The sequence below is a fragment of the Cheilinus undulatus genome, linkage group 4 (assembly GCF_018320785.1).
Source record: "Cheilinus undulatus linkage group 4, ASM1832078v1, whole genome shotgun sequence".
Taxonomy (NCBI): domain Eukaryota; kingdom Metazoa; phylum Chordata; class Actinopteri; order Labriformes; family Labridae; genus Cheilinus; species Cheilinus undulatus.
In genome coordinates, this window is record NC_054868.1 from 45,859,283 (window position 1) to 45,883,572 (window position 24,290).

The 24,290-nt window shown below is 39.0% G+C and overlaps 2 protein-coding genes across 3 annotated transcripts in view; both read right to left on the reverse strand.

The window, feature by feature from the left end:
• Positions 1-849: 849 nt before the first annotated feature.
• pin1 (peptidylprolyl cis/trans isomerase, NIMA-interacting 1) lies at positions 850-6,556 on the reverse strand. The gene is made up of 5 exons (XM_041784414.1): positions 6,420-6,556; positions 5,288-5,370; positions 4,984-5,092; positions 4,789-4,899; positions 850-1,721 (listed from the first exon to the last, which is right to left on the reverse strand). Exons 1-5 carry the CDS (start codon positions 6,475-6,477, stop codon positions 1,612-1,614), a joined length of 471 nt encoding a protein of 156 aa, XP_041640348.1. The 5' UTR covers positions 6,478-6,556; the 3' UTR covers positions 850-1,611.
• A 5,308-nt stretch (positions 6,557-11,864) lies between these two features.
• Positions 11,865-24,290, reverse strand: part of LOC121508082 (proto-oncogene vav-like) — a 55,472-nt gene continuing 43,046 nt past the window's right edge. For both annotated transcript variants that reach the window (XM_041784586.1, XM_041784585.1), the window contains exons 18-29: positions 23,331-23,432; positions 23,150-23,244; positions 21,837-21,859; positions 21,518-21,554; positions 21,220-21,356; positions 16,890-16,955; positions 16,620-16,651; positions 13,755-13,865; positions 12,951-13,038; positions 12,698-12,827; positions 12,158-12,309; positions 11,865-12,082 (exon numbers count right to left, since the gene is read on the reverse strand). In XM_041784586.1, coding sequence (XP_041640520.1) covers positions 12,029-12,082; positions 12,158-12,309; positions 12,698-12,827; positions 12,951-13,038; positions 13,755-13,865; positions 16,620-16,651; positions 16,890-16,955; positions 21,220-21,356; positions 21,518-21,554; positions 21,837-21,859; positions 23,150-23,244; positions 23,331-23,432 — 1,027 coding nt within the window. In that variant the 3' untranslated portion in view covers positions 11,865-12,028. The remainder of the gene's footprint in view (positions 12,083-12,157; positions 12,310-12,697; positions 12,828-12,950; positions 13,039-13,754; positions 13,866-16,619; positions 16,652-16,889; positions 16,956-21,219; positions 21,357-21,517; positions 21,555-21,836; positions 21,860-23,149; positions 23,245-23,330; positions 23,433-24,290) is intronic.

The window sequence follows — 24,290 nt, forward strand, 5'->3', positions numbered from 1 at the left end:
CTTTATGTCATATTTTCAACTTTTAGTCTCATAATTATGACTGTTTATCTCATACTTTTGGCTTTTTATCCCACAATTTTGACTTTTTATCTCATATTTTGACTTTTTTATCTCATAATTATGACTGTACATCATAATTTAGACTTTTTATCTCATAATTTTGCCTTTTCTAGTCATTATTATGAATTTTTATTTTATAATTTTGGCTTTTTACCTCTTAATTATGACTTTGGATCCTTTAAAAAAAAATCCTATCTTCCACATGTTTCTTTTTTAAGTGGTGGAAATGGGCTTCCACATGCCTGCAATGAAAAGTCTTTTTATTTAATTATTCTTGGTAATTAGTGTCATTATTGTAAGGGACTAGATGAATCGATCAACAGACTGAAATTTGTATCAAATAGAGTAAAACAGAATACTAGCGGGGCCCTCCCTTAAAAATGTCCAAATGGTGTAGTCTAATAATGCAAGTAAGTTTAATTAAACCATAGTAAAAATATAGCTCATGAATTGGGAAATTATGGTTAAAAAATACATCAAAATGCATAGATATTTGTAAAAATGATGCAACATTTGTTGTTGCTAGCCAGCTAAGGGGAGCCCTGTGTAATATTCTTTCTGGGGGCCATACATCCCTAGCCACGTCTCTGATGGGTACAGAGGGACACCTGCAGTTTTGGCCAACTAAATGTGGACTCTTATATCTAATCAGAGTGGGGAACAAATCATGGGAAAGGATCCACAGGCCAGGTCACTCATGTCAATGAAAACAGCCTCAGCACACGGAGAGAACAGACACAACCATGAGATGTGTGGTTTCTATAAAAGAAGACAAGTTAAACCAAAATCTTACAAAAGAGTCATTTATTACTGGAAGAATAACTTCAATGACACAAGAGAGGAATATTTCATCTGAAGTTTGATGCTTTTAAAAGCTGCAGAGCTGATTTTTAAAACCTGCAAGTTTTCACCTGTGCCATCTTTGAATATCACTGAGGAGAAGTAACCATGCACTTCTTTTTAATGATGATTATGAAGAAAATATTCGGTGCTTTTTGAGCACCTGTAAGGGACAAATTCCATCAATTCAGGATTTGGAGACTGGTACGGTCTACTAACTGTGGGGACTTTAATGACTGGAAAGTATTAAAAATCTGTTTCTGGAGCAGTGATAATGATAGCAGGGCTGCTTTGGTAAACACACAGTAAAACCAGAAAATGTTGCAGGAAAAAAAACAAACAGTATATGGTCCATTTGAAGACATGCACATCCAAAAACATCCAAGCTTTTACAGACGCATTCTCAATCAACGTGTGAAACTGTTATCATGTGGCCGCTCACTTCAACAGAGTCACAGGCACTCATGTTTTCATTTACTCACATTACCGTTGTTAATAAGAGCTCAAGGTCCTACAAGAAGAATACTCCTTATCGTTAGGTGTAATGAAATTATTCGCTCAGGACTAAATCAGCCCCACTTTAAATAATGCAATTCAGCCCATAAGCTGTTTTTATTGGGAGGCATGTGTCATTGAGTTTAATCACAGGTCTGTTTTGGTTTAACTGTGTTTGTGTAGTAAGAGGGGAGTACAGTGAGTGGCTTGATCCTTTCAACCAGTGCGTAGGATGATGTGGACTCCTGAGTCGGTGAAAACAGGACCGCTCATGTCACCCACTTTGAGGGCGAAGGAGGCGTCTTCAAAAGGCTTCTGCATTTGTCCTAAAAACACAAACATATAAACTGTTAAAGTCATAAAATAAAAACCACATCAAACTATTTCATGTATTTCCCAGCTATTCAATAGGAGGCCAGGTCAGGCCCTTAAGGGTCATTGTAGTGACCCTGTAAGTAGACTACTTAGACTTAAAGATGATCCACAAAAGTTTTTTTTTTCTTGTCAAAAAATGCAAGTTTAATTATATTTGTATGGTCATTTGTTTGCCTCACTTCACGGTGTTGCAGTTATCCTTGTTTACATCTCCTCTCATATCTGCCTCACAAACACACTGTTTTCCACTCCAGCATCTCAACGCACAAATTTCAGCACAATTTTCAAGGAATACAACTTGAGAAGGCTTTTTACAACAACTATTTTTGCACCTTTTACCAGGCTACTACAAACAATAGAGAGCTACATCAGCATCACTACAAGTGGCATGGATTTAAGGCTAAAAGTAAAAAAACATTTACAAGTTAGTCAGTTAAAGAGGTTATTACAAATGACAAAATGGCCCAAAGAGTTTGACTTTAGGATGGCTGCACAATAAACAACTCAAAGGACTATTTTAGACCTGCCCAAGACTCAGGACTGAAGAGGTACTGAAGGTAAATGCTTGTATTAGCAAGTCACTTCAAAGAAATTTGAGTTTTAAGTACTGCTTCTCTTTCTGCTTGCACACCAGGTTCTTGTGAAAGCTTCAGGAGAGTCCTCTGACCAGGAATGCACAGTATTTATCTGATATTTCTGAACTCATTTTATATCATATACAGGTACATATCAAAAAATGTAATTATGTAAAAGTTCATTTTTTCCTGTGATTTTCTTCAGTAAGTTACATTTCCACATATTCTAGATTCATCTCAAAGTGAAACTTTTTTGTTTTATTCTTGATGATAAGGGCTTATAGCTCATGAAAATTAAAAATCCACTATCTTAAAAGGGACATATTTTACCCTTTTAAGACAAGTTTATATTGTTCTCAGAGGTCCCCAAAACATGCCTGTGAAGTTTATTTCTGAAAAAACACTCCAGTATTGGATTTTTGCATGTCTAAAAACCCCTCTGCTTCAGCCCTGCTCAGAATGAGCCGTTTCTGTGTCAATTGCTTTAAATGGTAATTAGCTGTCTGACTCCCCCCCGACCACACCCCTCTCAGGAAATGGATGCAGCACTCATGATATTACAGACACTTTTTTTCCAAAGTTTAAACTGGGCTTCAAACCATCACTCTCCCAGACTGTAGTCAGCAGGGTAACCCACTGAGCTATCCAGCATCTCAGCTGGTAGCAGAGAGGGTCAGTAGAAGAGGGTGGAACTTTCCTCCAAGTGGGGGAGGACCTGCCAAACCTGGGGGTGGGTGCTTTGGGCCCTGGTGAGGTCACTAGATGTAAAATCTGAGAATGGCTTGTTTTAGCACACATTTTCTAAAAGGTGGAGAAAGACAAGGGGAGAGGGAATGGATTTTTCTGGTACTTGAGGGGATTGTGGACAGGCCAGGGACACATATTTGTGTTTGAAAAACCCAAAAAAGTGATTTTTGCATAATATGTCCCCTTTAAATTATTAGAATATTGTGGAAAAGTCCAATTTGCAAAGGTTTCCTGAGTATTCATTCTCTCACTCTGGTTCAGTTCATGCAATCAAAATCATGGGGAAGACTGCTGACTTGTCAAATGTCCAGAGGACAACCATTGACATCCTCCACAAGGACGGTAAGCCACAGAAGGTCTCTGCAGAAAGGACAGTCTCTTCTCAGAGGCTGTATCAAAGCATATTCATGCAAAGCTGACCAGAAGAGAAAAGTGTTGTCAGAAGGTCCACATGCAATGAGGCTGGAGTCAGTGGATCAAGAGCCACCACACAGAGACAGGCCCAGGAAATGGGCTACAAGTGCCGTGCTCCTAGCCACTCCTGAACCACAGACATCATTATCAGTGTCTCACCTGGGCTAAGGAAAAAAAAAAAAAGAACGGGACCACTGCTCAGTGGCCAATGTCCTGTTTTCAGATGAAAGCTAATTCTGCATTTCATTTGGTCCCAGAGTCTGGAGGAAGATTGGAGAGGCACAGAATCCAAGGTGCTTCAAGTCCAGTGTTTTCAGTTTCAGTGATGGTTTGAGGTGTCATCTGCTGCAGTTGGTCCACTGGTCTTTTTTTTAGTGACCTTCATGCTTTCATCAGCTGGAAAGTTTTAAGGATATCTGGATTTCTTTTCCAGCAGAGCACCTGTTCACAGTGAAGCCTCTCCATGCCATGTCACATAGATACAATAATCTGTGCAAAAGGAGCTCCAACCAATTACTGATTGCATGAATGAGCAGAATTTTCCAGAAGGTCAAGTTTCTGTATTATAAACCCTTTTTAGATTGGTGTTTTGTGATATTGTAATATTTTGAGATAGTAGATTTTTAATTTTCCTGAGCTATAAGCTGTAACCACCAAGATTAAACCCAAAAAGTCTGTGAAGTTTATTTCTGAAAAAAAGAATCTAGAATTTCTGGAAGTTTTAATTTCTTGAATTAAACACAGAGAAAAAATAAACTTCTTCATGATATTCTTATTTCTAAGATGCACCTGTATATACACCTCTGTTTGATTTTAAAAACACCAAGTGTCCCTTGAACAAAAGAGAGGCTGGGTCTAGCAGAGCTAAGAGAGGAGTGGGGAAGACCTGTGCTGAGTCACAGTGAAATTAAAGCAGCACTAGTGTGATTAAGTACCATGGAAATCTGCTGAGGACAGCCTGGCTGACTTGCACAAACGTTTGACCCAACTTTCTCTGTTCTCTCTCCCCATGTCTGCATTCAGCATTTCAACAGTCAACAAGTGCGTTTTATTACACCAGCTGGTGTCCACTTCTCTTCACAGACTCTTCCAAAATGAAATCTAAAAAGTGAAGATATAGTCCCTAAACGTGAGCCCCTTGTTAGTCTTGTTGTGTGTGCATGTCTCTGTTTGGATGTCCAGCTGTGATCTGGTGCTCCTGTGACACTGAAATGCACAGTGAAATCAACAGGGCTGTTGCAGAAAATGCAGTGTGAAAACATTATTAGGTTGGTGTTTGTACCTCTGCCAAACAATCCCAGATCTCCGCCGTTCTTAGCCGAGCTGCAGTCGCTGAACTGAGACGCCAAGGATTCAAATTTCTCCTCTCCAGACTTGATCTGTTCTATGTACTCTACACAGAAAAGGGACATTGAGAACTTATGAAATCAGACGATCAGATCCATAGACCCTTTAAGCTTAATGATGCTTTACTCACTCTGAATGAGCTCCAGCGCCTCGTCTTTAGTCCTTGTGATGTTCTGTTCCCGCCATGACGATGGACGACGTGACTCTCTGTGCTTCACCAGGAGGTGAGAGCAGCGTACCTGAGTGAGTAAAGAAAAAACATGGGATCAAAATCTTTTTATGAGGCTTAATGGAAGAATTTTGATCAGGCTGGGTTGCAGTAGTCAGTCTTTTTTGTATTTTTTTCACACAAATGCAGTGAAACTTAAATGCATACACCTCCATTAAAAACGTGATAATCAAGAATGATACATTAAATAACTACACATAATAACCTTGTCTGCCTCTCCACGGCCGTCTCCTGTTGGACGTTCCCATTGGCTTGCATTGGTGATGCGGTTAAAGTAGTACACTTGGCCTGAGAGAGAAAGAGAGAGACATCACAGCTGCATGCATTGTTTTTTTGTTTTTTACTAGAGGGGTCCAACTTAAAAACTACAGAAACACCCATAAAAGAGATGATCAACTGGAGGCCACATCAGGCCCCCCACAGCTTCCCATTCAGCCCCCAGAGGATAATTAATTTCAGAAAATGTGAGAGGGCTGGTTAAATGATCATGATATTCCTGTGCTTGATTGGCCAGCAAACTCGCCAGACCTGTTCCCCATAGAGAATCTAAGAGGTACTGTCAAGAGGGAGATGAGAGACACTAGTCCCAAAAACACATACAAGCTGAAGGCTTTGATGAAGCAACCTAGGCTTCATAACACCCCAGCAGTGCCACAGGCTGATCGCCTCCATGCCACACTGCACTGATGCAGTAATTAATACGAGAGAAGCCCTGACCAAGTATTAAGTCTGTCTTATGTTAAATTCTAATTTTATGAATTACTGAATTTGATGTGCTTTTATCAGCTGGTGAATCAAACGTGCAATACATGTCTTTGTTTATAATTCAGGCTACTTATCCCTTTGCTGGATAAAATAAGAGTATACCCATTTCTCTAGGCACCTCTACACCACTGTAATAACTGATCCTAACTGTGCTGTAAGCTTGAAGTCAAACACCTGAAAGCTGAGAGGAGTCAGTGAGAAATAAAAGATGTATATTTGTAAGGTTATGCAGATAAATGTAAAAACTCTGAGGCTCGCGCACTGCAGGTGGGGCACAGGAGCAGAATGACGTCATGCACGGCCCTGCAGCAGCTAGGATGAATGAACCAGGAGTGGCGCGATAATGGAGAAACACTCATAAAAACAACCTAAAATCACTTTATAGGAAGAACTTATTTACAGCAGGGTTGCCCATCACCAGTGTCAGCTCATCTCAATAAAACCTGCAGTTTAATTAATCTCGTTGTGGGAGTAAACCACGATGCAGGGGCTGCTAGCTAGTAAGCTAACCACAAATAGCACTCAGCTAGTTAAAAAGCATAGTTCGTGTCTTAACGCTTCTGTTTCATTACCAGAACTACGACTCATTCGTTTCTCCCATCCAGGAGGTAGCTGCTCCTCGTCTGCCATTATTTCCTCTGCAGCAGCGTTTTAAAACTGGACTTCAATGTAACTACCGTGTGACAGCTTCAGCTGCAGTCAGGCAAATTACGACAGTTAGAAATATGTTTCCGACACAAGTTGTTGTCAGTTTAAGGCCCGCCTTGGTCCGGTTTCTCCAGTCTGCCATAGGTTAATTTTGGCTGTCAATCATAAAATCCTTTCATTTGATTGGTCGAGAGACTGAAACGTCAAAGACACTTTTACGGCAACCAGCACGGGGAGTATTGTAATACCAGTGAAAAGGGGAGAATAAAACACTCTGGGGTGAATTTCCAGGTAAGAATCGATCATTTAACACATCTCTTGTTGAAATGTCAGAGCACTGATGACACCATAAGGCTGAAAAGCTGTTTAAATGTTCGTTTTTAACACTGCGCACATGGTTAATGTACGAATTTGTTGTTAGCTTTAACTGATGTTAGCTAATTGTCTATTAAAACAGTGTTTCTTATTCTGCCTTCTGTTTTCTTATCTGTTCTCACTCTAAATGACCCACATTAGCACTGGATCACGTTTACGTGAACACGTCCCGAATAAAACGGTGTACTGGTTAAAATGGTCTCGCAGATGTTATGCTAACTGTGTCTTATTTCCTAGCTAACAGGACTAAAGATGATCGAGGTGGTTTGCAACGATCGCCTGGGCAAGAAAGTCCGGGTTAAATGCAAGTATCCTTTACCGAAACTCCTGTGAAAATACTGAAAATGCACACTGGCTTATGTTTAATACCTGGTGTTTTGATTTACCCTGTAACCGTGTTAACTGATGACCCACTTCCGAATGCATCAGGGATTTTCGTAGTTGCTAGCTGTCGAAACTTCAAGTATTAACGCAACTAAGAGCAGTGAAATAAAGTATTTTAAAACTTATATCTATGTATTTACAAAGGACATGTGGAATAAGACAATATCGTGTAAAACTATACTGTTTATATTGCTTTAAACAGAATGCCAGGCCTAATGATAGTAGAACGAGTATTTACAGTTAGAACAAGGAATAGAAATATGCTTTTTACCCAGTGGTGGAAAAGGACATTTTGTATTTTAAAGTGTCTCTATAGTTTACATACAGTTAAACTACAATTTGCTTAAATTCAATTCAAATGTCATTATGGACTTAAGGTCTAGATTTAAAAAAAAAACAATACGTAAAAGGACAGCACAAGAAATACAGGCACGAAAGTTCATAAATCAAATTTGGTATGAAATAAAGTTTACTCCTAAAAGAGGCATCTGTACCAGTGTTTCCATAACGGTGACATTTATCTTACAGTACTGTCTTTGATGCCACTCAGGGCCAAGATTATTTTGTTCCACAGTGAATCAAGTACGCAGATAAATTTATACACCAGATTTCTTAATACAGCATGCTGAGTATTAACTTCCTCACTTGCACTGCACCATCTCAGTCTCTTCAGTAGTAATCTCAGTGCATCGTTACAAGCTACTTGTAGCCTCTGCATATTTTATTTTTTATAGTTTGCACATAAGTATGCAGTACACAGAGGTGTATAATAGGCTTTAAAACAAAGCCATCTTCATATTTTCACACTTTTGAAAGTGTTATTACAATAATATTTTACAGTATGACAGAGCTGTAGTAACTTTTGAAAATCTGTGGCAAGGTGGGTCTCTTGGCAAGAACAAACAGAGAGTCATTATCATAGCATACATATTGATGAAGTATACACACTATGCTTCCTAAAGTCACAGGTGTTGATAATTTCACAAGCGGTGCAAAACTAACTAAAACATCAGTATACCAGGAACGGGCACAGGAACCCAAGCAGGGATCACTGTGTAACAGGCAACATCCAAGTACAACTAAACACATCTAAACACTCTGCCCAAGGGTATGATGAGGAAGTCTGCCCCTTTATCCCCTAAGATTTGAAACTGAAGTGGTCATAGCTTAGTTCTACTCTGTAGAGTCGCTTGATTTCAGATGAAAACATTTTAGTGGATGTCCTAGAGTTTGCTGAGTACTGGGCCTTTCCTTTGTTAGTATATTAAAGCAGATGAACTTCAACATCAAATGAATTTTTCCCACCCTATTCTGCATTTCCTTCCTTAACCCTCTGGTTTCAGTGCAGACGATACCATTGGAGATCTGAAGAAGCTCATTGCTGCTCAGACGGGAACAAAGAGTGATAAGATTGTATTAAAGAAATGGTAAGATGACTGTTGGAGTGCTTCCAAGTGGGATCATGACAAGTGTTTCTGTGGTTTTCTCCTAAATGTAACAACATTCTTTCTTTCAGGTATACCATATTCAAGGATCACGTAACTCTAAATGACTGTATCCTTTTAACAATCTGTTTACTTGAACTCACCATCTGTGTTTGTTTGTGATATTGTTGCACAAGAGTTTAAATATTCTTGATTTTCAAATATTTATTTGCCTTCAAATAGAGGTTTTGCAAAGAAATTAAGTGTAGAAAAGGACATTTTTACTTTCTTTTCTTCAAATAATGGGCCATTAATTCCATTAATATACGCTCTCTGACCATTTTATTAGGTACACCTGTTAAACGGCTCATTAATACATATCTAATCACCCAATCACATGGCAGCAATAAGTTGCATGCTTAAAATTACTGCTGGAGACCATTGTAATTAAGATAAACAATCATAGCAGGACTCTTTCTTTCGCCTTTTTGTGGAGATATCAAAGAATAAAAACTTGTACCAAGTAGAGCTATTATACTCAGTGTTTTTTCTTAACCAAAGCCTCTTCAGATGAAATCCACGATGGGATGAACCTGGAGCTTTACTACCAGTAGAGCAGCCCCACAGATCAATGCTACACAGATAAAATATTCACATCTTTATTCAAGACAGAGAAGATGGAGTCTGTCGCAGGAAACCACCGTGATTGGACGACACATCCACAGCAGAGATGGAGCTGTACCTCTAGAGCAGAAAACATGCAGATGAAACGTTATCTTCAGTTTGTCCTTTAAGTTTAATGCTCAGTTTTTATTATGTGAACGACATGTTGTAGTACAATGTTTGTTTTGATATTTTCAAATTAAAGCTGATATTTACCTAAACAGCAGAATACCGTTTATTTAATTTGAAATAAGCTCTTATTCTGTGTAGGCATCTTTGTTTGGGCATAGTAAGGCTGCTGTAGCTGTAGAGAAGATTGCCTATGACGTTTAGACACGTGGTTCTCACGTGGTGGACCCAAAAGAGGGTCATGAATGTATGCCAGAGAAAATTCTGTGTACAGAAGCCCTAAGTGGGCATACAGTAAATTCATACATGTATTTTTGAGGTTTTAATCCATGTAGGGTATGAGCTCTTTATTTTGTGTAGTATCTGTTGCACGATGTAGAAAACTCAAACCTTCTCAGCTGATGTAAGTTTGTTTCTGTTTGGCGCCCTCTTGTGGACGAATTAGCACAATTCACTGTTTTGCTGAATTTGTCCAGTGCATGTGTAACTCATGTTGTAATGTAGAGTGAAATAACGTGTCATGCTTCCTCAGTCAAATGAATCACACAAAGCCTGTTTTGGCTGTGTGCAGGTAAAGTCATCAGACAATAACCCAAAGCTTTAAAATTGCCTATATGTCTCTGCGGTCAGTTTGGATCTCGAATGTAATAAAATACATGACCGAAGAAAGAGACAGGGTCAAACTGACAACTTTACATGCCAGCTCTTCATGATTACCAATAAATTTTCCCAGATATCTTGAGAATTTACCTCACTAGTGTGAGAAAAGCACTTGTCATTGCAAGATTAAGAGATAAATGAGTGGAAATATTCAAAAATATATAAACTTACCCTTTGTAAAAAAATGTATAGATGCATGCCCATTAAGGAATTCAGTACTTTGTAGATTTTTTGCCCTCATTTCAGTCACACCTTGAGACCCACTGAAAAAAGCTCCATAAGCAGCTTTTGGGTCTCAACCCTCCAGTTGAGAACCACTGATCTAGATCAGTCATTCTCAAGTAGTCTGACTTCATCCCCCAACGCTGCCTCCTGAATGAGAACTCGTGGCCCAAATTGCTGAAAGATGTCAACTGCCTAAATTCAGCTGGTGACAAATGTTGCAATTTGAACCTTAGATGGAACAAAAAGTAGCAAAACTAACATGGTTCAAAAAAATTCTGTAGCCATACATTTTATTTTACTGTGTTCTTGAGAGTATGGGAAAATGTTGGCTGTTTTCTAGAGATCTTAATAATTTAACATATTGTCATGGTAAAACCAGCGATGGTATACCAAGATAATAAGTTAGATAAGTTGAAATAAGTGGAGAGAGAACAAAAACATAGTACTACTCACAAGGGCGAACTGTTGGGATTTTGGGCCCAAGAAAGAAAACTGCACAGAGCCCCCCTCAGCCAGGTAGTCAAACAAAAATGTTGCATCATTTTATGTATATCTATGAATTTGAATGTATTTATGAACAACAATTTTCCTATATTAATGAGCAATATTTTAGTATTGTTAAATTAAACATTTTATTTCCTTCACATTAGTTTATGTGTTTATTCCCCTATTCCAAAAGTATAAGACAATAACCCCCATATGTCTTGGCCGGGACACTTTTGCAACTGAGATTATTGATCTCGATGAGGTTTTCCTGGTTAAACAAATTTGATTAAAATGAATAAAACATTACAAAAATGCTCGCTATACTGCATAATGTATTTCTTCACCTCTAACTCAATGCATCTTACACTGATGTACTTTATAAAATAACAATCCTCCAGGCTCTTTCATGTTTAAACAACAATGCAACCATTCGGTTTTATTTACCTCTTGTTTCCTCATACCTGTTGACATTAAGTAACTTTTGATATATAAATGACACTAATGACAAGAAAATTTTTTAAAAAATCAATAAAAACATACTTTTTATTCCAGGTTTCTCAAGGGTTCCCTGTCTATGGTGGGCCCGGGTTATCAGTACCCTTTTTCCCCCTTGCTATGCCCATGACTACTCAAATAAATGTACAGTTACTGTGCAGCAGCACAATTTTACTCAATAACTGATGCTTTTTAAAAAGTAGTGAAGTATACTGAAGTATACTTCCATCAAATGATTCTCAAGTGAAAGTAAAATTTAAAAAAACACAAGTACACAAAAAGCTATTTAATTACAGTAACACGAGTAAGTGTCATTAGCTATTTGGTTTGGACATTTATGAGCAATATACTCTTCAAGTTTAGCAGGTCTACCAATGCTATTTTTTAAAATAGAAAAAAATCCCCGAAGCTCGGGTTTCAGCTGTCAAGGCTGACACAGCAGCAGGCTCAAATATTAAATTTATATTTGAGTTTAAGAGGATGTTTTTCTCCCATTTCTAGGTAAATATTAACCAGACACTCCTCTAGTCAGATTACCAAAAGTTTTATTCACATCACTGGACAGTCTTTAGATCACAGAGCACCTCTCTCTCTCTCACTCACAGCCACACTCGTGCATTAATGCAATAGCTGGAACCAGACTCCTCGCAGACCCCTGACACACTGAGGGTCTGCACATCTCTGGAGCCGTGTCAGCAGTAGTCGGAGTAATCCTCCTCCACATAGTTGGCTGGAAACAACCCCACCTAGAAGCACAAGGGCCGTTAATAAAAACCAGTAAAAATGTTTCTTCACTGAGCGGCTGTTTGTAAAATCCTCACCCGGCCGTACACCTCTCCCTTCCACCAGCCGCTGTGACCTTTCTTTGAGAGGATCTTGATAGTGTCTCCTTCCCGCAGTGACAGCTCTGAGCGGTCCCGGGCGGAGAAGTCGTACCTGGCCCTCGCTACGCCGAAACTCTTCATGCTGCCTCCTATCAGACGAAGCAAATAACTATTTATTTAACATGTTTCATACGTTAAAAACGGGAAGCCTGAAATGATTCAAAGAGGTCAACAGAAGGGAAATCAATACGGAAAGTGACAGCAATAGATCAAATTATAATAGATTAAATCAAAAAAGAAGACACACTTTTAAAAAAGTAATTTAAATCAAGAGAATAAACGCAGGAATTATAGGACAGTATGACAGCCTCAACTTACACAATCATATTTAGCTAACTTTATCAGCTGAGACTTGTGCAACCCCTATAAGCCCTTAGGAAAAGCAGATGAATATGGTTGGATTGCTGTTTTGAGCATGTGAAATTCAGGTTTGAGCTCAAAGCTCAGCTTTAAGGAGGCATCAGTGAAGTGTTTTACCTGGTGTTGTGTTTGGCGTGTGGTTTGGCGAGGCACTTTGCTCTGGTTGTTTGTACGGCGTACTTAACGTGGTGTCTACTTCCTTGAAGTACTCCTTCAAAGAGTTCTTCTGGTAAAACTCAATCAACTCCTAAAACAGAGAGAAGGCAGAGGAGGAGGAAGAGGGGAGACTGATTAGTCTGAGGAAGAATGAAAGGTTTTTTATGTATTTCTTCTGGACATTGCCTTTTTATTTTGAGTTCGTAAGACTTACCACTAAACCCTTGAACGCTTTCTTGTCATTGATACGATAAAGGCCTTCAGCGGACGTGATCTTTATGTGCCTGATGTCCATGTTGAACCTTAAGGAGAGAAGATTTAAAGGTTAGAAAGGTTAGTTTTTAGCAAAGTTTCTTAAAATTAATAGCATATGTTTTGTTAACATTTTAGATAAATAGTCTCTACCTGTTTTCTCAGAATATCAACAGACGCATTTAAAATCAAATTCCTCTAGGGATAAGTGGCTTTCATACAGTAACTTTTGTAGAAGTTTTCTATATAGATGGGATTACTTTCAAGGCCATTTGACTTTATTAGAGGACAACAGAGAGAGAGAGGGGGGCATGGAGAGGAGAAGAGAGGGTTGGGATTGACATGCATCGTTCAGGACTGCCTGCTGAAATTAGATCTGTTGAAACACTTAGTTCTTTCAAAAGTGACCTAAAACACTGCTTTTCTCTCAAGCCTTTGCCTGTTAGTTTAACATTATGTGCAGAATTGAGCATGGATTTGAGAATGCTACTTTGTGGGAGACCTCAACATTACTGTATGCAAAATGCTGCACAGATTGGTGAAACCTGTGTCCAGACTCAATTATTATGATGCCTGGAATTTTAGTTTTTCTTGACTCATTTGTGCGTCTTTGTTTCTTTGCATCTTTTGTAAAGCACATTGAGTTTACATCTGTATGAAATGTTCTAACAACTAAACAAAACTTCAAAATGTCCTCAGATAACTTATGAACCTTAGCGCTCCTCTCAATGAGCTTCCTTCTATTAGTAAATCTGTGAGCTCTTACTTGATGCTGATGGCGAACTCTCCTCCGTCTTTCTGCCTCACCAGGAAGGTCCCATCAGATCGAGACATCAGCATGTTTTTGGCAGCGTTTCTGTCCATGTTCCCTGCAAACCTGCAAACACAGTGAAAATGCAGACTTACTTTTTTGGTCAAAATAAGTGAGATTTTGCCTCTTATAAAAGTTTCCGATAAGTTATCTCTCTGTGAATTTCTATAAAAGTCCTGCCTTTAAAGTTTTAGCATTTAGCATCATCAGATCTGTAACTCAGAGGCAACAGTGGCTGTTAAAAGTTTTGCTTTCTCTGTAACACTGATGGAGCACCTAAGGCAGTGATCATCAAGTGGTGGCCCGGGGGCCACATCAGGCTCCCCACATCTTTCCATCCAGCCTCCAGAAGTATTGTCAAATTCAGAACATGTGCAGAGGAAAGCATATGTTGTGGGATTTAGGGTATCCTTTTTTATAAGTCCCTACAGCCATTAAACAATTTCAAAAACAATAGAAAGTTTAATCAGGAATGACTTTATGTTTCATCCATTTGCCAGAAATCCACCTGTCAGCCGTTAGTAGCAATTATGAGTCATATTAAACACATATTTATTAGTCCATTCTTGGTAAAAACTGATGTTTTCTGTGGAAACATTTGGCTGCAGATGTTTTGAGAGTGCAATGTTCCTGCTTGGGTTCTTCACTTGTCACTACACAGCATATTAGCATCAAACCCACTAACAGACAACATGACAACCACATAAATATTCAGCTAAAATATCTCAGTCGCCTCTGTGTTGATGGCTGTGATTTAAGGACTGATCTCACTGTTAGAACCTAAAAATTGTTCACATATGGAAGACAATAGAAATGTCTGAAAAAAATATGTTAATTAGACCATTCCAGAAATTTCTTGATGTGTGCCTCAGGTTTACCTGAGCATGGAAAATTATCTTTTATGCACCAGGAACAATCTAGGAGAAAGTTAAATTATCACAATAAAAATGTGTGTTTGCAACAGAAAAGTTCTGCCTTCATGGCCTTTGTCGTCTCTGTCAGCCAGAGATACCTCAGAGTTCACACACAATAACTTTCTCAGACGTGCAAGACATTTTCTTGTAAGCATGTGTACGTTTCTGGTGGTGGCTGGTGGTTGACCCTGTCCAACCACTACCGCTATATTGTTGAGTCTGGTGTCTTTCATCTTCCTCTTGACAATACCCAGAGGTTCCTCTGTGGGGTTCAGGTCAGACCAGTTGGCTGGTCAATCAAACACAGTACTATCATGGTCAGCAAACCAGTTTCTGGTAGTTTTGGTTTCACTGTGGGCAGGTGCCAAGTCCTACTGGAAAAGGAAATGGGTATCTCCATAAAACTCATGGAAGCATGAAGTGCTCTAAATCTCCTGGTAGCATATGACAGCGTTGACTCTGGACTTGATAAAGTACAGTAGACCAAGAACAACAGATGACATGGCACCCAAACCATCACTGACTATGGAAACTGAAAACACTGCATTCTGTGCCAGACTCTGGGACTTTGATTTCCAAATGAAATTCAAAACTTACTTTCATCTGAAAACAGGACTTTGGACCACTGAGCAACAGTTCAGATCTTTTTCTCTTTGGCCCAGGTGAGATGCTGATTATCTAGTCTGTGGTTCAGGATTGGCTTGAAACTAAGAGCATGACACTTGTTGCCTACATTTCCTGATGTGGTGATCCACTGACTCCAGCCTCAGTCCACTCCTTGTGAAAATCTTCTAAGTTCAGGAATCTGCTTTGTTTGACAGTCCTCTGAAGGCTGAGCTAAGCCTTATTGCTTGTGCTTCTTTTATTACCAAAATTTTCCCTTCCATTAAATTTTTTGTGAATATACTTTGATACAGTCTCTGAGAAGAGCCTGCCCTGTCAGCAGTGACCTTCTGTGGCTTACCCTCCCTGTGGAGGATGACAATGATTGTCCTCTGGACATCTGTCAAGTCAGCAGTCTCCCCCATGACTGTGGTTGTGTGAACTGAACCAGAGTGAGAGAATGAAGGCTCAGGAAACCTTTGCAAGTTGAACTTTTCAATAATATTCTTATGGTTTGAGAGTGATTTTTTTTGGTGCTGTAAGCTGTAATCATCAAGATTAAAATAAAAAAGGTTTAAAATGTTTCATTTTGTATGAGATTAATTAGAATATATGGGAGTTTAACTTTTTGAAGTGAATCAGAGGACAAAATTAACTTTTAGATAATATTCCAGTTTTTTGAGATGCACCTGTATATATGGGTGCTGGAGAGGTTAAAAGCAATAGTACAGCACTGGTGCAGATCAGAGCAGAGAGAAGGAAATCTTGCAGTTTTAACAGGCTGCAGATCGGGAGGATGTTTATTGGGTGATAAGATGATAACACGCACCAAGGGCATGTGAAGTGCTGCTCCATATCTTAGTTTTATATGTTTAGTCCTGAGCGTTAATCTTCTGCTTTGAGAAGAAGAAAACATGCTGAACTTGCCTCCCAACATACTCTTTAATTTAACTATATTTCCCCTTTACAGAATGGATATTATAATCCAGCAAAAGATGCATATTACTATAAAAAGAAGGGAAGAAATAGGGTGCAAAAAGCATTTTTTTGTCAAGAAGACTATGCTCTCTGTAGCTGCACTGCTGTATTTGTCTACAATTCAAGAAAAATGTTATTATCATGGAGTCAGGGCAGAAAACACTCACACTAGAAGGTGACTAAAGGCTGTTTTACAAACAAATCTGATCTGTACTAGCTCAAAGTGTCACTCAGCTTTTGTTGCAGTGCTTTTGCAAGAAGTAAGGCATACATCTGTGAGGTCAGGAGTGGTTTGGTAAGTAACCGAGTTCCTGCACATACTCACCAGTGGAAGCCAGATAGGTCAGGGGTTGGCCTCTGTGAAAAAGGTGAGATTACACAGAGGTTAGATTTAAAACTTGCAGAAGTGTGTGATCGTAGTGGTTGACGGTCATCTCTTACTTAAACTGCTAACGTGAGTGTAAGTGCATTGCAGCAAGCATGTGCTAGTTGCCACATACTACAGGAACTAAACATGACTTTGTAGTTTCTTTGTCCCTTGATGGAGGATGTTTGTTGTTTACGTATGTCTTGTTTGTTTAGGGATCATACTCACAGAGATGTAGGGCTGAACTTTCTGGCAAGGGAACCATCCCATCTGTCCGACTGTCAGATTTCTTCCCTGAAAAACAAACGCAACATAAATCACACAGCAGGTGCTGGTTTAGCTCCGATCCCTTTGCAGTACAGTGTGGCATCATTGCAACACATCAGTGAATCACCTTGGTGACAAATAATAAATGCAGGAACAAACACAAAGCAGCTGATATAAATACTAGATGATTAAAACAAATTTGTATGCAGTCAGAAGTGTTGTCTTGGTGTAACAGTTTATTTTTTTTATATAATTCTAGTAAACAATGATACCTGTTCCACAGCAACAAAATAAGAAGTCATAGGTACGGTTTGGTGGGAACAGGGTAAAACCATACCCCTGGTATTTAAAACACCCACATTGGTGCTTTAGTTACTGTCGTGAAAAAATGTGCCCTAAGAGTGTTTGTCTATTTTCAGCAGCAGCACTGTCTGTTTGAAATGCTGTGCAAATAAATAAAGAACTCAGGTAGGCCTTACCTAACCCTGTAAATGCAATTAAGCCTTGCTATATTCTTCTACAAAGTCAAACTGGAAATGTTCTCTGCTGTTTGTAACGGCTATATAAGTGTAAAAACAAGTCAGTTCTTCTTTCTGGGGGTGAATCAGTGGTGAGAAATGATCTGAAGTTTAACTCTATTTACCATATTTGCTGCAGCACATTAGGCACAGCTAAAACCTTCAACAGTTTTAAAATATTTAAATTAATTTTATCCCCGTTTTCATGGGACATGTTGATGAATATGTTACTTTGGGAACTAAAGTAGTCTCTAACTCTTTATAAGCTTCCTGTAGAGCAGTAGGGCTTGAATTGATGATGAAGGGGCTCAGCAAAGCAGAAGAAAAATGATGTATACCATTCTGCACTGCTGGCAAAGCATGGCAAACTTTGTGAGAACTTCCAAATATATGTAGGGCTAACAATGAATCTATAACAGGCATCATGATGACAAAGAAAGAGGAATGAAACTATGATGAGTCATATCTTGCCATCTGCTTCACTGATGCAACAGTGGGTTTTAATAAGAGAGGCACACTCCTCTCTTCTGCCATATTCTACCTGTGTTAGACAAGTTTCTCTATGTGTTTCAATTAGGGCTGCAAGATTAGTCGCATTAATCGCGACTGATGAAGTTTCACAATTAGTGCACTTTTTTTAGATTTTATTTTTGGGCTTTTTATGCCTTTATTGACAGCAGACGGCAGAATTGGAAACAGGGATAAGAGAGCTGGGGAGAGACATGCAGGAAAGTGACACAGGCCAGATTCAAACCTGGGCCACCCGAGTACATGGGCCACCTGTGCCCCCACTTTTTTTCTCAAATTCCGATTAATCTCATGCTTTATTGGGCCTTTTAGCACTCTTTCGTTAAGCCACGCCTATATCTACCTGCAGCAACAGAGAAGTAAAATAAGTCGACCCTTTATGCCGCATTTCACTTAAAAAACTTACAGACAGCTCAGTGGACAAGTCAGAAGTCATTTGCACCTTGTATTTCCTTTTCAGTCCATACCAAGTTCTTTTTTCCGTGGTTCAGTTCATGTTCAAATTTTTGATCGCCCTATAAAAGCAGGTCTGTGTCCAAACAGGAAGTCATTTACCTTTGGGTTAAGGCAGTAGAAAAAAACCCAAATCACATTAAAACAGTTTTGGTTGCAAAAAAAATGCCATTTTAAAACGGGATAAAATGGATGTGATTAATTGCAATTAACTGCAGAATCCTGAGATTAATTGCAATTAAAAATTTTAATCTTTTGACATTAGGACTGGGCATTTAATTAAGTTTTAATTCTAATTGCGATTTTGGCTTACCATGATCATGAAAATGAGATATGCTAATTAAATAATTACTGCGCCTCGTTCATTGTTATACCCATTTTGTCCGTAGATATTGTCATGGGGTAAATGTTTCATTGTTGCTTTTTTATTTTCGCCTTTAAGTAATTCTTTTCGTTTATTCATTATTATGATGTATTATGATTGTCATATATGTATGTTTCTGTCATTGATTTTCATTTATTGATTGTTTTTTATAAGTATTTTAAGTGTTGAAGTTCGCTAAATATGTGTGATGCAAGTGTTGCAAAATCAATTACATCATGTTTAATAATGGTGATCTCAATACCAATCAAAATAATCATAATAATTAATTTTTGCCAGAATCAAGCAGCTCTAATATGTCTATACTTATTATGATGTGTGAGGGGGCTTGAGAACATTTTCATCTGTCAAAGGGGGCTTAGCAGAAAATGTTTGGGAACCTCTGCTTTAGAGCAAACTTGTGGCTGATGGAGCTCACTGTTGTGCAATGTGAGAAAAATAAATTTACAGCCTCTTATCTGTTTAAAGTACACACATCATTACAGGACAATCTTCGATCCTGACTGATAATGGTTGTGGATTATTTTATAAAGTAATCGTTGAGCAAGGGAGGAAACGCTACTGTGCAGAAAGGGGGAGGAAAAAGGGACAAAATTTCATTTGCTCCTCTGTCCTGACTGTTTATCTGCAACGTGTTAAAACAATCCTGCAACTATTCCTTTTCCTCCAGTGGCTGCTAATAAACTTTCTTCCATTAAGTGTTTTTTTAGACTTACAGAATTGCGGTTGAATGAAGTCTGTAGAGGTGCATGCTCCGCTCCCACATGCGTGTATTCACTGTGCTGCTCTGAACTGCTTCTTGTTTAAAGCAGAGCTTCTCAAACTTTCCAAGCCACAAAAATAAGGGTGCCAGAGACCAGAAAAACCCCTACTGTACCTGAGGGTGGTTGAAGCATAGTTGCACACAGCCATGCACATTCAAGAATTCATGTGCAGACTGACATTTTAAGGGTTTTTTAAACCTTACTTTAATTAGAATGTAAATCCTGTTAAATGATGAATGTTATTATTTCACATTTAACTAATTCTATGCATATATTTTTATTAAAAAGGGTAAACTGTACTATCTGAAATCATTTAAAAACATACTTTATTTTTTGGAAGGTATCTGTCAACATCCTCTCAGTGTCTTGTGACCCCCAGGTTGAGAGCCACTGCTTTAAATTGTGTGTGAAGTGATTAAAAAGTATTTTAGGGCAGAAAGCTGTGTTAGTAACCACCAGGCTGAATTTAAGCAATGAAAACATCTTAAAGTATAAAATAATGAAAAATGAGGCTGTTATATCTGCTCTAGGATGCTGCAGGCGCACTGGTTGACTGAGCCAAAACCACTCCAACTCAGGAGAAAGATGATCCTCTCGCAAATTAAAAAAAGCAACAACCTGCATGGCAGACTCATCTGTGTGCTCTACTGAACCTGTCAGCTCTATATTCGAGCCACCAGACTCCCTTTTATGTCATGGGAGGCAGAAAGTTTAGTGCTAAGAAGTCTGAGTTTCATTTACTCATCCTGCATTTTAACACTTCAGTTATTCTTGTTGTGTTATTTTTCTATGAGAGATATAAAGTTACATTTTTCTTGCACATTTAAGCTTTTTGAGTTGCTGCAGAATACGTTCCATTTCTTGATGTTGCTCCTTAAAATAAAAGTCCTCCATGATATTAAGAAGATTGCGACAAACTTGGCAGAAACAGAATGTTTACAGGTATATTGTCTGATGCTCCACTGGACTTAAGCATAGCAGAGAGCAGGAAGTAACAGATATTTGTTAAAATACATCTCAGCATGTACAGGTGTTAGGTCCTGCTGCGCCTAGTTCAGGGTTGCAATGTCCATGGTTTTCCCACAGAATTGGGCTACTTTTTATGTACTGCTGCAGGCAAATTTTTTTTGTCTGCAGGTTTAGCTGATGCATTTTGATGCCTTGTTTATGTGTATTTAATATCCCAAGCAGGATAAGCTACTTTATTTACCCTCAAATACAACTAATGCCAGCCTTACACCAGCAGACTTTGCTAAAACTCTTAAAAGACTCTAAAAAGACTTACACCGGACGGCTCGGTTCTCAACTAATCCTCCAGTTTGCTGTGACAGGGTTACAATCCCAAAAAACCTAAAGCCAGAGGAGCTAAGTAGAATTCAGTCATTAGATTACATTATTCTCCAAATCAAAGCCTGTATCCCACAGTAGGAGCAGAAAAGTGATGAGCAGCAGGGGGGAAATGGAAGAAAGAGGAAGATATGTACATGGCCGAAAAATAACCGAAGAGACTGAAAAGATAAGAGCAACTCAACCCAACACATTAACCACAGGAAATGAAGCTCAAAAAAGGCCAACTAATGTGTGAGCTTCCCCCCAGCCTTTAGACTACAGAGTGTATAAGCTCATATCAAAGTTTTCAACTCTACCTCCCACCACGCCAGGTCAGCATCAGCCCGACTCAGCTCAATGATGTCACCCCTGGACAGGTGGAGGGGTTGGCCGAAGCCTACAGGGGGCGGAGGAAGGCCGTAGTATTCCTGACACACCTCCATTTTAGGAAATCCTGAAGAAGAGAGAAAGCAAGAATAAGGAGGGAAATCTGACACCTCATTTAAGCACTTTGACTCTGCCACTAGTGTTTTTTTTTCTTTTTAGAATAAACAACCCTGGCATCAACTGGCTCTTATAATCTTATACTATACTCTTGTATTTTGGATTACTTACCAATGTTTGAATGTGCAGAAGATCTATTAGCTTTAGCCTAAAAGACATAAAGAAATACAAAAAGACATTGAAAAGTGAGAAGATTTATCCGAATGTTTCTAGCACATGTCGTAGAACGAAACATCCTGTTGCCTGTCATAACCGCTCTTTCCTGTCTGCATATTTACTTCAAAAACAGGCCAAGAAAGGCAAAAAGCCCTGTGCAAAAGTAAGTCAAACAAGTAACATGTAAGAAAAAGTCCACATGTGCTTATGCATCCAATGTGGGCTTTTTCATTTCAAACCATATACACACTGCCAAACATAAATACAGTCTTACCTTTCGTACAGTGCCAGTATGATCTGGAAAAAAAAAAACAGAAAACAAAATGTGATTTGTATTTGATACCAGATTGCTCAATACAACACTTCTTTGGGAAAATGCCGCTCAACTACATGAGATATCATGTTCACATGAGTGGCCTTGATGGACAAATGGACAGACCATAGACATATTGTCTTCAGCTGTGGCTATCAGCAACAGACAGGGTTGGTTTGGTAACTTGGATGTCCCAGTCAAGGACCACTGAGGCCCTCCTATTTAGCTGAAAGTAGCCACCATGGGTCAAGATGTTTTGAAGCATTTCTTTTTAGGTAACAACGCCAAAGAACTCCAGAACCCCAAATAGAACATAGAAATACCCATCATCTTGTAGATCAGCATTATAACTCAAACTCACTATATCTGCATTTTTTAGCATCTCCATGACAGGTGTAACTTATAAAACAGCACTGTGCATAAGTTTTAGGCACATTAGGTGCTAAAGATTCACCACAGGACCCGAGGTGCTATAACCTGAGTCAAACTCGAAACATGTTGACACACGTGTTGAGTTTGGCCAACGTCAAGCTAGGCGGCATCTCTTCTGTCTGGGCCATTTCATCCAAGGCAATATGCTCAGAGACCGCTGGCAGTTTTGGAGCCCTTGGGACACCCACAGCACAGCCAGGGGCTTGTGCCAACCATACTCTCCGTAGGCCCCGTTTACTCACCACAGCCACACCTTACGCTACACATTATTTCCTCATGCCCCTGATAGTCTGCAAGGACATTCAGAGCATAACTGGGTTGTGTCAATCCTTCTTCCTGCCCTTAGGCTGCTTATTTGCCACATCTATTCCTTACTTCAGCCTCAGTGTTTCACCCAAAAATGCCTTAAAGGCCTACCCAGTACTGTATATGCCTACTGTTTATGCAATATCTGTTTTTCAGCCATAAATCATACATTTTATTTGCTGTTTCCAAATTTTGAAGACATTTTGGGACTTTTTGAGCTGCTTGGATTTTGCTGTTGGGACCAGAGTTCTTACCATCGACATTTTTAGATAATTGAAATCTATTTTGAAGCAATTTTATCCACTCTTGGCCCATTATCTTAATTTAAAACACATATTTTAATAATTGAAAGTAATTTTAAATGATTATATGAGGATTTTTGGAGCACGAGGCCCCAGACAGGTGTGGTCACCTACCTTTGCCTTATGGTAAAAATGCCTATGATTGCGGAGGCACAAAAACCGTGGAATGAAAAGCATTGAAAATTTTAACAACCTTAATTTAAACTCATACAAACACAGTTACTTTGTACTGACCTGAGTTCCGTCCACATGCAGGGACTCTGCCTAAACATTCTTTATGAGCTGCCATCTTACACCGCGTGCAGCGGTATCCCTGGAAAAATATCCCTCTGCAGAAGAGAGTTGTAGAGATTTAACCTCAGCGGACGAGAGACTTTTTAAAGTTGGAGCTCAGATGAACACTGATAGAAAATACCTTAACAGCATGGAGCAGGCTTTGCAGCAGGTGGTTTCCTCAAAGCAGTGCATCTGGAAGTCGTGGTTGTTGGCTGTGGAGTTTTCAGGACACATGTTTGACCTGCAACAGAGATGTACAACTGTTTTGACCATACTGTGATAACAAGCATTCCAAGAGTTGGCTTTTACTGGAAGTCTGACTGTGGCGATATTGGAAAAAAAAAAAAAAAACCTGAAAACAGTATTTGGTATTTTTGAGCCTTTAGAAACCAGCAGTAGCAGCAGCACAAACAAAATCTGATCCCTTTTTTCTTGGATGTGCTTTACCTTGTCTTAAACTCCTCACAGATCTTACAGATATTATTTCAAAAATTAAAAACTGGACATACATACCCTGTGTAAGAGTTAAGAGTGAACCTGACAGGGAAGTTACAGAAAAAACTGCTAAACTCAAATCTTGGCCTGTGTATTTCCCTTATTTCTAGCTAGAAAAACCATGGCACCTAAATTAAGTAACATTCACCCAGCATGTCCAGATATGTATTTTGTGGTATTCTAGACTGAAAGAGAAGTCTTTATTTTTACATGTAGGCAACTTTCTTAAAATGACTTTGCTATCTTGTTTCAAGAAACTTAAGGAAGCTTTGTCTAATGTTATTCTTAAAATGAAATTAGACAAACACACTTGCAAAGCTTTAAGTTTTTCCAGTAAAGTATCTGAAAGCGACAGTTACAGTGGCTCAGTAGGTAGAGTCAGTCGTCTCTCTACCAAAAGGTTGGAGGTCTGATCCCCAGCTCCACAGTCCACAGCCACATATCGACACCTTGCCCCAATTTGTGCCAATTGCCGCGTCAGTGGCATTTGAATATTTGTGATTAGTTAATACTGATAGCCACCCCACATAGCAGCCTCTGCCATGGGTAAGTGTGACCTAGGGTGTAAAAATCACTTTAGGTAGTCTGACAATTCGAAACGTGC